The sequence below is a fragment of the Microcebus murinus genome, chromosome 2 (genome assembly GCF_040939455.1).
Source record: "Microcebus murinus isolate Inina chromosome 2, M.murinus_Inina_mat1.0, whole genome shotgun sequence".
Lineage (NCBI taxonomy): Eukaryota > Metazoa > Chordata > Mammalia > Primates > Cheirogaleidae > Microcebus > Microcebus murinus.
This window is the reverse complement of record NC_134105.1, coordinates 40,641,167-40,653,307: the sequence shown is the minus strand read 5'-3', so window position 1 is coordinate 40,653,307 and position 12,141 is coordinate 40,641,167. Positions and strand designations below refer to the sequence as shown.

Below are 12,141 nucleotides of genomic sequence, written 5' to 3'. Positions count from 1 at the left end.
AACAGACCGGAGCTGAACACTCTATCCCTGAGGAGGAAGCGGGGCAGGTAGAGTGCCGGCCTGCGATTTAGGCCTCTTAGCTGCCCCTACCTGATAGAGAGCAGCAGAGGGAAGCAACATCCTATCCCTAAGCCTCAGTTTCCTCTCCTACAAAGCGGGAATCATAATAGCCCTTCCCCAATCTGCTTCACAAGATGGCCATGAGAGACAAAGGAGGCAGAGTAGCTGGAAGTGCTCGCACGCACAGCCGCTGCTGGCTCTGGCGTGTGTATGCATGCGTTTCAAGAGTTGCTGACGTGTTTATGAGGAGGTGTCCCTCAGGTTTGGAAAGCTCTGATTTCAGTTCCCAGTGGCCTTTGTAAGCTCCCCAGATAGCAACATCCATAACTATGGTCTGCTCGTGCCTCTTTCCAAACCCTGGGATGAAAATAATTAAGTTCATCACTTATTAAATCATTGGGAGCAGTAATTGTCACTGCTAGAAATGTTCTATCTCATTAACCAGCAAATACCTTTTTAATTGAGTTACCTGCCAGGGGGAGTTCATCTAAAAGGATAAACTGTCTTGTAAATGTTTTCCCGTACATGGATGGCCCAGAAACCAAGCAGCTTGGCAGCACCTGTCTAATCAGTCCTGTTCTGCCAGCAGACGCTGGGTTTGCAGAGTGGAGCACTTACCCTCTGCAAGAGGCAGGTGGAATATGTGTGAATTCCAGTCCCTCTGAGGCATGTGGGGGCAGGGCCTCTGCCCACGGGCTTCATTGTGCTCTAGGTTTCAATATCGCAGTCCAGTGTTTGCTCTGGCCCCGGAGCAAGAGGACACTGGCATTTCCACAGTTAGCTCTGTAAGCAGAGCAGCTCTTTTCTGCCCCGAATAGCTAGATTCCCTTGCAGTAATGTGGAGAAACAGACGCATTGCAAGGATGGGATTTGGGCCGTTGCTGGGGGCAGTCATCTCCTCACTTGGAGCAAATGCAGATGACAGCTCCTCTTCCCGCCTCAGAGGGCTGTCTGGAGGATCCCAGGGAAAAATGCTTTCTAAACTATAAAGTGCTGTCTGTACAAATGTTGTAATGAAGATGGTTGTAAGAGTGAGAAAGACAGCACAGCATATGCTTTCAAAAATATAGTATAAGCCGGAGGTGATGGCTCCCGCCTATACTCTCAGCACTTTGGGAGGCCCAAGTGGGAGGATTGCTTGAGGCCAGGAGTTCAAGATCAGCCTGGGCCACATAGCGAGACGTCATCTCGAACAAAAGATAAAATTAGCCAGGATTGGTGGTGTGCACCTGTAGTCCTAGCTACTCCAGAGGCTGAGGTAGGTGGATCACTTGAGTCCAGGAACTCAAGACTGCAGTGAGCTATGATGATGCCACTGCACTCCAGCCTGGACAGCAGAGCAAAACCCTGTCTCAAAAAAAAAAAAAGTATATTTATACACAGTATATTTCCCTAGCACGTATCAGTTTAGAATGTGCTTTTATATATCTTTTTTTTATTTAGACCTCATGACAACCCTGACCCCATTGTCCACCCTCTTTGAATTAGGCAAGGTTGTGCCAGGCACTGTGCCAAGCATTTTTTATGAATTAGTCCTTACCATATCCCTAGGAGGTAGGTAATGTCAGTATCCCTATTTTGATGATAAAGAAGTGTAATATAACATGTTGTATTTACAATATATAATACCTTGCCCAAGGTCACATAAGTAGTACGTAGTAGTGCTGGGATTTGAATTCAAGAAGTCTTTTGCAGAAACCTGTGCTCTGGATTCTACCATAATACACTATGTCCCATTTTAATTACTTATGAAAAATAAACTGATAATAACAGATTGAGACAGACCACCAAAAACAACACTGACAAAGTAACGCATACTGGCTGAAAAAGGCAAATGACCTGGTTGGTCAGCAACAGAAAGACCTAAGTGCTCACTTACCTTGCCATGCACAGCCCCCAGCTTCCTACCACTGTGATGCCGTGGGAAGGGAGTAGGACTTGGTCATGAGTCCTGGGTTCAAGTCCCAGCTCTGGCACTTATCTATGACTCCCAAACCCCCTCAGTAAAACTCAGTTTCCCCATCTGTGAAATGAAGATAACCTCTGTTCTACTTGCCTCACAGAAGTTTTGCTAGGATGAAAGAATTATTAAGCATTAGCCAGGATCATTTTAGAATGAGGATGAGAAGCATTTGGGTAGTTCTTACTGCTTGAAGCCAGGAAGGGCTTGGACTCACAGTGACGGAGCATCAGTCTGCAAATGTTTGTGTTTTGCAGATGGGAATGAAGATGGTAAGATGGGCTCAACGGTCACTGCTGCTGTCATTGGGATCATCGTGCCCATAGGTGAGTGTGGCCCCAAGTCACTGGGGAGAGAAGAGAGACCCTGCCCAGGCCTGGGGAAAAGCACTAGAAAGTTAGAAAACCTGGCACACTGACCTACCTCACTGACTTGTTCTGCCCTAGCAGCCTTCCCGCCCTCTTCCCAGTCCTGATTTAATTTGGTCTCTTAGCCTGGCACAGGGCTCCTCATGACCTGGCCCCAGGCAACCATCCAGGTGCATCTGCCATTTCCCGCTTCATTCACACTTTACACTCCAGCCAGGTGAAGTGATATGGTATGCTCCCTGGGATAGGGCTGGTGTCTCTCTTGCTTACCACTATCCCCAGCTCCTAGCAATGGCTGGCACCTGGTAGGAAGTCAAATGTTTGTTGAATCAATTAGCAGAACTGCTTGCCATTCCTTTAATAAGTCATGCTGTCTTGCTTTCTGTTTGGTTTTCAACAAACATTTATCAAGCAGCTACTATGTGCCAAACTCTGTGATAAGGGGAGAGAAGGTGGCTAAAGATGAATAAGACAAGACCCTGCCCTACAAAAGTGTATAGTCTTGTTGGAAAGATGCACATAACACAGATAAGTTCATTATGACGTGGTAAATCCTAAGATTAAGCTGTATGTGTTGAGTTCGGTGAAAGTGCTGGGGATGCACCTGGCTTTGCCTGGAGGAGAGGGGAAGAGGGCAGGGAAGGTTTCCTAGTGGAAATGATACTGGAGCTGAGCCAGCCAAGAGGAGAAGGATCAAGAGCAACCTAAGCAGTGAAGACAGTGCGAACAAAGCCAGGCATGGGAAATGGCATGTGCGGGTGGGGCGGGGTTAGAACTAGGAGTTCCGTATGGCCAGAGTATAGCATTTGGTTAAGACCTCACAGACAGCCACGGGGGTTGACTCCTTCTTTCCCACTCCGATGTTCACATGGTGTCCTGTACATAGTGTTCACATAGTGTCTCTCATACCAGCTGCATCTCTTGGCAGTATCTGAAGCTGTGATCGTCCATTCATAGGTTCATCTCCCTTACTTGCCCATGAGTACCTCAAAGACAGGAACTCTGTCCTTTTATCCTGGGAATCCTCAGTATGGTGGTGAGTTAGTGAGTGAATGTTTTAAAAACTTCTTCCCTGTTTTCCCTTAATTCAAGACACTATGCCAAGTGCCCACAGTCCAGGGAAGAGTAAAATAAAGACTTTAAGAGCTTTCGGTCTTTAATCAGACTAAGCATAAATAAGTCCTGCAAGATAGGTGTTAATACATACTATAATGTGCTATAATAGAGGCATATAGACACATGTTAGATATAGACACATGCTAAGGCACCATATTCCTGTGGAGGAACAGTGGAAGGAAAGGTAATTCCAGAGTAAAAGTGAAGCTTCTGGAGAAGATGACATTTGAATTGGCCTTGAAAGTCTTCACCACAAACAATGATAGTGAGACTATAATGTCATGCTTATTTTACATGGAGTGGGAGAAAGACTTATCTACCCCTTCTTGCCATCCTATGCTCTACAGAAAGAGGCATGTGTGTGCTGTTTAACTGATCTAGCCCACTCTGACATAATCAATATTTTTAATTTCTGCTAATCTCAGGGATGAAAGATGAATATTATTTCCCTGATACTTCTCTTTGAGGTAGAGTATGTTTTCATAAGATTATTGGCTATTTATTTATATTTTATCCTTTATGAATTACCTATTCACAGTCTTTTATTATTTTTCTATTGGTTACCTTATTCTTACTTATAGAAATATTTATACATAATGAATATTAGGCCTTTACAATATATGTTACAAATATTTTCTCCCAGTCTGACACTTGATTTTAAAATTTGATTATGCTATCTTTTGCCATACATAAATTTCAATTTTTTTTACTTCTGTATTTCTTTCTACTTCTCTAAGATTTTCTAAACACTCAAATAGCTGTTAATAATAGCAGTTTGGTTTCTTCCTTTCCATATTTATACCTTTAAATTTTTTTCTGGTCTTACTGTATAGTAAGATTTCCAGGACAGTAAACAGTAGCAGTGATCACAGGTATCCTTGCCTTGTTCCTATCTTTAATGCGTATCAATTACTGTAATCTTACTGAAACAGAAATGCCCCTTATAGCACCCTAGCCAGGTGATCCTCCAGCCTCCACTTGAATGGTCAGAGTGATTGCTTACTCTTAATACCTTACAAAGCTGCTTGCTCCATTTCTGCCCAGCTCTGTTAGAGAGAGCCTACTCCTTTACTGATTCATTTATCCATCTATTCTAACTCTGAGCCAGTGTTACCCTGCTGTGTCCCCTTCTAGAGATGTTCCCCTCTGGTGGCATCCTACCTTTGGAAAGAAACATCCCATCCCACCCATCCCATTCTCCACCCTCCAATTTTGGGAAAGAATGGTTTTCTTAGAGCAATCTAAGAAAACAGCAGCATTAGGGTAAAGGCATGGTAAAGAAATTCACTCATTCATTCATTCAGCACATTACTGAGCACCTATTTCGTTGCTAGGCACTGAGCATAAAGAGATGCAAGAGACACAGTCCCTGCCCTCAAAGGCTCAGTCTAGCTGGGGGTACAGACATAGAAAGGAAGGTACTGTGGTCTGGGAGCACCCATGAGACAGCAGCTGGCTCTGCCTAGAGCAGTTGGGGAAGACTTCACATTTCAGCTGGATCTGGAAGGATGAGTTGTTAATGATGGAAAGAAGGGATGAGAGAAGGGCTTCCAAGCAGCAGAAAAGAACACAGAACCTGAGGTGCAAGGGGCAGTACAGTTGGAGTGGTGGCAAGATATGCACTGATGTCTGGGCAATGGGCTGCAGCCTGCTGGAGGTCCAGCGTAACGTGTCCTTTCCTCCAGCGGTAATAGCCCTGCTGTGCATGAGTGGCTACCTGATCTGGAGAAACTGGAAGCGGAAGAACACTAAGAGCATGAATTTTGACAACCCAGTATACAGGAAAACAACAGAAGAAGAAGATGAAGATGAGCTCCATATAGGGAGGACTGCTCAGATTGGCCATGTCTATCCTGCAGTAAGTTTTTCTGGCTGGGAGAATTGCTACCTTTCTGTCCTTCCCTCCTGTCCTTCTTCCCTCCCTTTCCTCCTTCCTTCTTTCCTCCCTTCCTCCCTTCCTTCCTTCCTTCCTTCCTTCCTTCCTTCCTTCCTTCCTTCCTTCCTTCCTTCCTTCCTTCCTTCCTTCCTTCTTTCCTTCCTTCCTTCCTTCCTTCCTTCCTTCGTTCCTTCCAACATTTATCAAGAATGTACCATGTACCAGGCACTGTTGTAGCCCCTGGGGAACACAGAAATGCTGGGAAAGTGGTTGGGTAAAGGCTATCAGGACTACCCTGTGCCTAGAGGCTCTTGCTGGTAGTAAAGAAGCCAAAGAATGTCCTTCTTTCTGCTGAGTTAGTTTTCAGAACCTTTGACCTAGAAGGGTAACTCTGGCCATTACATTCAAATGTATTCATTTCAACAGTGTATGCCAGTTATGTGCCAAGCACCACATTAGATACCAAGTGTTCAAAAGTAAATAAAGAATATACTTGCTCCCGAGGAGCTGGTGGGGGTGTTAGAGACACTAATGTAATGGTTGTACAACTCTGTGCCTAGTGGCGTGGTGGATGCTCAGGAGTCCCTTCTTCTGGGAAGCTTTCCCTGGCTTACTTTGTTCTTCCACGGCCCCCTTGACGTCTCTCCATCACGGCACTTGTCACACTATAGTCTACTTCTCTTTAACTTAGTGGCCTCCCCACTAAACTGTGAAATCCTAGAGGGCAGAATCGTCTGATTAGTCTGATTTCCTGGTGCCTGGCACAGCATAGCTCACTCCCAACAAACCTTTATTGAACAACTGCTATGGAAACTCTACAAGGGAGCTGTTAATTCTGTCTGGGGAATCAGGCAAGGAGAGAGGGTGACATATAAACTGTCCTCGAAAAGATTAATAGCAGTGTTCCAGGCAGAGGAGGAGGGAAATGGCATTCCAGACAGATGCATGTACAAAGGCCTAGAGGCACAACAGAACATGGCTTGTTGTGGGAGCAAGGACCATGAAGTGGCTGCAGCAGGTGTCATCGTCATACAGCAGAGTCAGGGGGCTGAGTGTGACCTCAGAGATCATCCAGTCCATCCCCCTGTCAGGCAATCAGCAGCTTTGATCGCCCACTGTGGGCAGAGCCCTGTCTTGGGGAGACCAGAGAACTGGAAGACCCAGCCCCTGCCCTCAAGGAGCTTTTTGTCTTGCCGGGGGAACCAAGGTCACAGCTGCACCAACTCCCGAAGAACCCTCTTTCCGAGCTGCCTGTCGTCAAGTGCAAGGTAGGGCAGTGCCACTCTGAGTCTGAGGGGCTGGTGAGCGAGGGCATGAACCCAGGAAGGTGCAGCCAATCCTAGAAGGCTTTCTGGTTCTGGAAGGCTGCTAATTGTAAGCCGGGTGTCGGGGCAGAGACGTGGGTTAGTCACAGACCAAGGAAATGGCATGTGAAAGAAAGTGATGGTATTTGGGGCAGGGAAGACAGAATTGCTTCTGGAGCAAATTGTTTATGAAGGGGAGACTTGGGAAATGAAGTTGAGCAAGTGAGGGGAGTTAGCAGACGGCCTTGAGGATCCTTAACCTCGGCCAGTTCAAAGAAATAATTGCTTAACCAATTTTTTAAGATCAGAGGGGCCATAGTGGAAGAAGCATTGAACTTGGAGTAAGAAGATGACTTCCAGTTCCACCATTCCACAGCCCTGTGATCTTAGTCACTTCTCTTCTCACTTTCAATAACCCCTATGCTGTCTGCCTCCTAAGCTAATAAACTACATGTGAGAGCACTTTGTGAATTACAAAGCTCTCTGCACATGTAAAGTGGCATTATTTCCAGAGAAGGAAATGACTCAGGGGGAGTTACTCCTGTTGAGTCTAAGGACTGAGTATAAGCTCCTGCCAGTTGCAGAGAAATAGAGTAATAGAATGAGGAAATCAACCTTTAGTGAGCACCTATTATGTGCCAGACACGTTTCTCAGTGTTTTACATACGTTTTATCATTTAATCTTCATAATAACCTTATCAAGGTGATAATTATTAGCCCCATTTTGCAGATGAGGAAACTGAGACTCATAGAAATTGAATAACTTGCCTAAGGTCATAGCCAGGAAGTGGCAGAACTAGAATTGAAATTCCAGTCTGTATATATACAAAAGCCATGCCCCTTCCATTATATCATGGGGTAAGTAGCCTTGCAGCTCTGGAAATCAATATTCTCAACAATCTGTTCTCTCCTCTGTCCATTTCTCAGGTAACTCTACCATCACTGCTGAGTCCTATCTTTGGCCCAGAGATCTGTCTTGGAGAAGGTGGGAGGGTGACTGGACTAGAGTAATGTAGTCTCAAATATCTATGCTAGTGGACCATGGCCATGGCATTCATATAAAACCACAAATAAACCAAAGATGACTTGAAAGGGAGTGGAGTTACTTTTTATCCTATGTAGAATGTCCAGAGATGAAAGATACTAGTCTGCTTCTATCTTATGCTGGTTAGGTTGATGTAGAATACTCTGGACTCTATGTGGTATTAGGTACTTTATTAAACACTCTACATGCTTTATCTCATTTGATTTCCCAACAACCCTATGAGGTAGGTCCAATTATTATTCCCATTTGACAGATGATGAAACTAAGGCTCAGAGGAGTGAAGTGACTAGCACAAATTCACATAGCTATAGGAAAGATACTGAAACTAGTGTCTTTCCAAAGGAGAGTATCCAGAAAATGGAAGAGTGGCAAACAAGATTACATCAGGACCAGTCGGGGAAAATTAGATGTGTATCCTGGAGAAGAAAATACTCAGAATGAAAGGAAGGGAATTCAAACACCATTTCTAAATGTCAAGGGTTGTCCTATACAGAACTCTCTTTAAGTCTAAGAGATAGAATCAGGGAACATCAGAAGATAGAAACAGATTTCACATTAATATACAAAAGAATTTAAATCTGTCCACAAGGGAATAGACTAGCTCAGGGGTTAGTGGGCTTGCCATCTAGTGGTCAGTGTTTGTGGCAGAGGCAAGGTTAGTGTCTGGGAAGTAGGGGTGAAGGAGAGAAGGATTGAATGTAATAGACCTGCATTGCCTTCCAGTTCTGTTTAATCAGTTGGGAAAGGTGCAGCATATTATTAATACCTTCCTAATTATGATTAGCATGCTAAAGACAAGTAGCTAATAGCCTGGGATCTGACATTTGCCAAAGATAACCCACTGAAGTTGACCAAACCTAAAATCCTATAAGGGAGGATTGAGAAGGTTTAGATCTCTGCAGCTCTCCTTTACAAAGAGAGAACAGAATGATGACAAAGCTACATCTCTGTATTTACACAGACCTGGGATTAAATTTTAGTTCAGCCACTTGCTATGTGATCCAGAACAAACAGTACTTAACCTCATTGAGTTTCAGTTTTCTCATCTGTGAAATAAATATGATAAATCGTGTCTCTTGGGGTAGTTTAAAGATTATGTGAGCTAATACCTATAAAGTATGTCTGGTACTTTGTTGATATTCAATAAACAGTAGCTCTTATGGATCTAATGATCATTTCTTTGGTCTGTCTCCCCAGCGAGTGGCATTAAGCCTTGAAGATGACGGACTACCCTGAGGATGGGACCACCCCCTTCGTGCCTCATGGAATTCAGTCCCACGCACTACACTCTCTGGATGGTGTATGACTGGATGAATGAGTTTTTATATATGGGTCTGTGTGTGTATGTGTGTGTGTATGTGTGTGTGTAATTTTTTTTTTTAATTTATGTTGCGGAAAGGTAACCACAAAGTTATGATGAACTGCAAACATCCAAAGGATGTGAGAGTTTTTATATGTATAATGTTTTATACACTTTTTAACTGGTTGCACTACCCATGAGGAATTCATGGAATGGCTACTGCTGAGTGACTAACATAATGTACATAACCAAATGGGGGCCGATGGTACAGTACCTTACTCATCATTTAGAAACTATATTTACAGAGGATGTTTGATTTGGGGGGACTGTTTTTAGGTTTAGGGGTTTTGTTTTTTGTAAATAAGATGATTATGCTTTGTGGCTATCCATCAACATAAGTAAAAAAAGAAAAACCACTTCAACTCCCTCCACCATTTAGATTATTTATTAACATATTTCAAAAATAAGGTTAGTTCTATAAGTAATTTAGAGAAGTGAGAGTATTTATTTTTTGTATGATTGGCCCACCATGCAGACTCTGTGTGTGTACATGACTGCGTGTTTCTATGTGTATGTGTGTGACAGAGAAAAATCTATAGAGAAGAGGCACACCTATGGCTATTGTTCAAATACGTAAAGATAACTTTATTTTAAAGCAGTCCACAAGAGGGGTATCCATAGTTTTCAGAGATAACTTAGGAAATTAGACTCAGAAAGCATACCGTGGTTTGTGCAAACACGTAGTGGAAGAGGTAGATCTTTCCATGTCTGGTTGTTCCTGAGACTCTAGTAGGTCAGGAAAAGCCATGGCTGCTGTGACTTCCACCTGGGCTTTCTTGGCTGTGGCTAAGGTCAGTGTACAGACATTACACAGTGCCAGAGCTCTCATGAACTGGAGATAGAACAGGCCTAAATCTCAACTACTCTTTGTCTTAAAGTTCAGCTCTTTGAGTAACTTCTTCAATTTCTTTCAGGACACTTGGGTTAAATTCAGTAAGTTTCCTCTGAAACACCCAGAAGGGTGCCACTTTACCTACAGAGCTAAGTGGAGATGTTTCCAGAAAGGGCCAAGTTTACTGTAGAGAATGGCCCAGGCACTGAACCTCTGAGACATGCCGTGGATGAGGATAAGGACGGTGGAATAGATTTTATTACATCTCTTATTACATCTCCCTTCCCCTCATTCTCTGCCATTTCCTTTAGGTAGGGAAAACATTTTAAAGTAATAAATAGGTTTCTTACCATCATACATTCATGTAGATGAAACTAATTTTTGGCTTAAGTCAGAAAAAGTAGCCAAACCTGAAGTCATATTTGAGGGGGGAAATGGCATACACGCTATTATAGTATATTGGATATATATGTTCACACAGAAATTTGGTTTACTACTTTGTAAATAAAAGGAAAAATTCTGGGTATATGTATAGATTTTTTTATCATGGACATCTTCTTTGCTTTTCCTGGGCTTTGGGGAGATGGGGAGAAGTGCTGTTTTCTATTTGTGGCGGTCTACCATTGGAAACATAATCCTACAGTCCCAGAAGGAATTTAATCCCCAAGGGCTTTCTCATCCAAAGTGTGGCATATTCTTAGCTCTTGCTGCTCTGCTACTTCACTCCCACTAGACAACCAGGGACAGGTGTATCATGGAAGTGTTTGGCTTAAGTAGGAGCAGAGGACATGTATCTAACTTTAACATATCTGGAACTTGACACAAAAATGCCTCCCTACCCTCATCCTCCAGATGCCCCAACTCAATGAAGCTTGTATATCTCACCAGCTTGATACCCTTTGAATTTCCAGGTAGACAATCTGGAGTTCTAACATCCTGTTCCTAGGACCTTCCTCTATGTCACTCATGGTCTCCTAACCTCTAAGAAAACAACTGTGTTCAGAGTGTGGGCACTGTGTTTTGCATAAGCCAATAATTTTCTCACAATATGCATGTGTTGATAGTCCTGACACATTGATTGTGAGGGTAAATGCTGTTGACCTAGAAAGACCGATACCAAGCAATTTTAAGAACAGGCAGCCAACTCCTATGGAGCTTAATCATTTACTACTATTCTTTCAAGAATGGAAAGTAAGATTATTTTTGAAGAAAAATGTTGACAGTGAAAAACATTGAAATTTACACAAGACAAGTGACTTTTTCTGTAACCTTTCTCCAGAGAAATTGAATTTTCCAGGGAATTAAATGATAACAGTGGCTAATGCATATTTTCTAAACTTTCAGCCAGATCCTGACCTTCACAGAAAAAAACAATGAATAGGGTCTGGACATATAGCCTGAGATCTCAAAATGATGATAAAATCCACAGGTTTCTCAGAAAAATCCACGTGTCCTGAATATACAACTGCTATGGGAGCAACCTACAAGAAACAAATTATGAAATGTATTGGATTGCACAAAATAAAATGAAATCTGAGGAGTCAGATCCACCTTCCCCTTATTCTTAGAGGCTTTTGAGCCTTGTTTTGCTCTATATTTCTGTTGCCTTTTACCCCCTACACATAAGTCTCTAAGCCAATAACAAATGATAGAGTCGTTGGACTATAGGGCTGGAAGGAGGCTTAGAGATAATGCCAAAAGGGCAGAAAATGTATCAGACAATATTTTCTTTATTTATAAGAAGCCAGTCCTAGTCCTTTCCCTCCCTTACCTTCTCTAGGAGACTACTTTGAGCTGCCTGGACATTGTATCCAACTTACTACCTATCCTATGGCCTATCTTTCCAGTGGAATCACAAAGGCACTGGCTGAAATGGCCTTCCAGAAACAGGGAAAACTAAAACTTTATTTACTCTTGATAGCATGATTATTTATAAAACAGATTAAAGTAACCTGTAACCTCAACTGGCAAAAAGAGTATTAGATCAGATTTAAATTTATGGCAATAAGTACTATTGATCCTTCCAAGGTTGTCTCTATATGACTGCAGTATATTCATTAATTAAAACCATTCACTGGGCCATGCGCGGTGGCTCATGCCTGTAATCCTTGCACTCTGGGAGGCCGAGGCCAGTGGATCGCTCAAGGTCAGGAGTTGGAAACTAGCCTGAGCAAGAGCAAGACCCCGTCTCTACTAAAAATAGAAACAATTGCCCAATTA

General features: G+C 43.0%; 1 protein-coding gene across 11 annotated transcripts in view; it reads left to right on the top strand.

Annotated features, from left to right (window-relative positions):
* LRP8 (LDL receptor related protein 8) overlaps positions 1 to 10,447 on the top strand; it is a 74,746-nt gene extending 64,299 nt beyond the window's left edge. For 8 of the 11 annotated variants that reach the window (XM_075998530.1, XM_075998520.1, XM_075998498.1 and 5 more), the window contains 4 exons: positions 2,278 to 2,346; positions 5,190 to 5,362; positions 6,472 to 6,648; positions 8,927 to 10,447. In XM_075998530.1, coding sequence (XP_075854645.1) covers positions 2,278 to 2,346; positions 5,190 to 5,362; positions 6,472 to 6,648; positions 8,927 to 8,965 — 458 coding nt within the window. In that variant the 3' untranslated portion in view covers positions 8,966 to 10,447. The remainder of the gene's footprint in view (positions 1 to 2,277; positions 2,347 to 5,189; positions 5,363 to 6,471; positions 6,649 to 8,926) is intronic. The other 3 variants (XM_075998544.1, XM_075998512.1, XM_075998557.1) reach the window with 1 other exon arrangement.
* Positions 10,448 to 12,141: the final 1,694 nt, after the last annotated feature.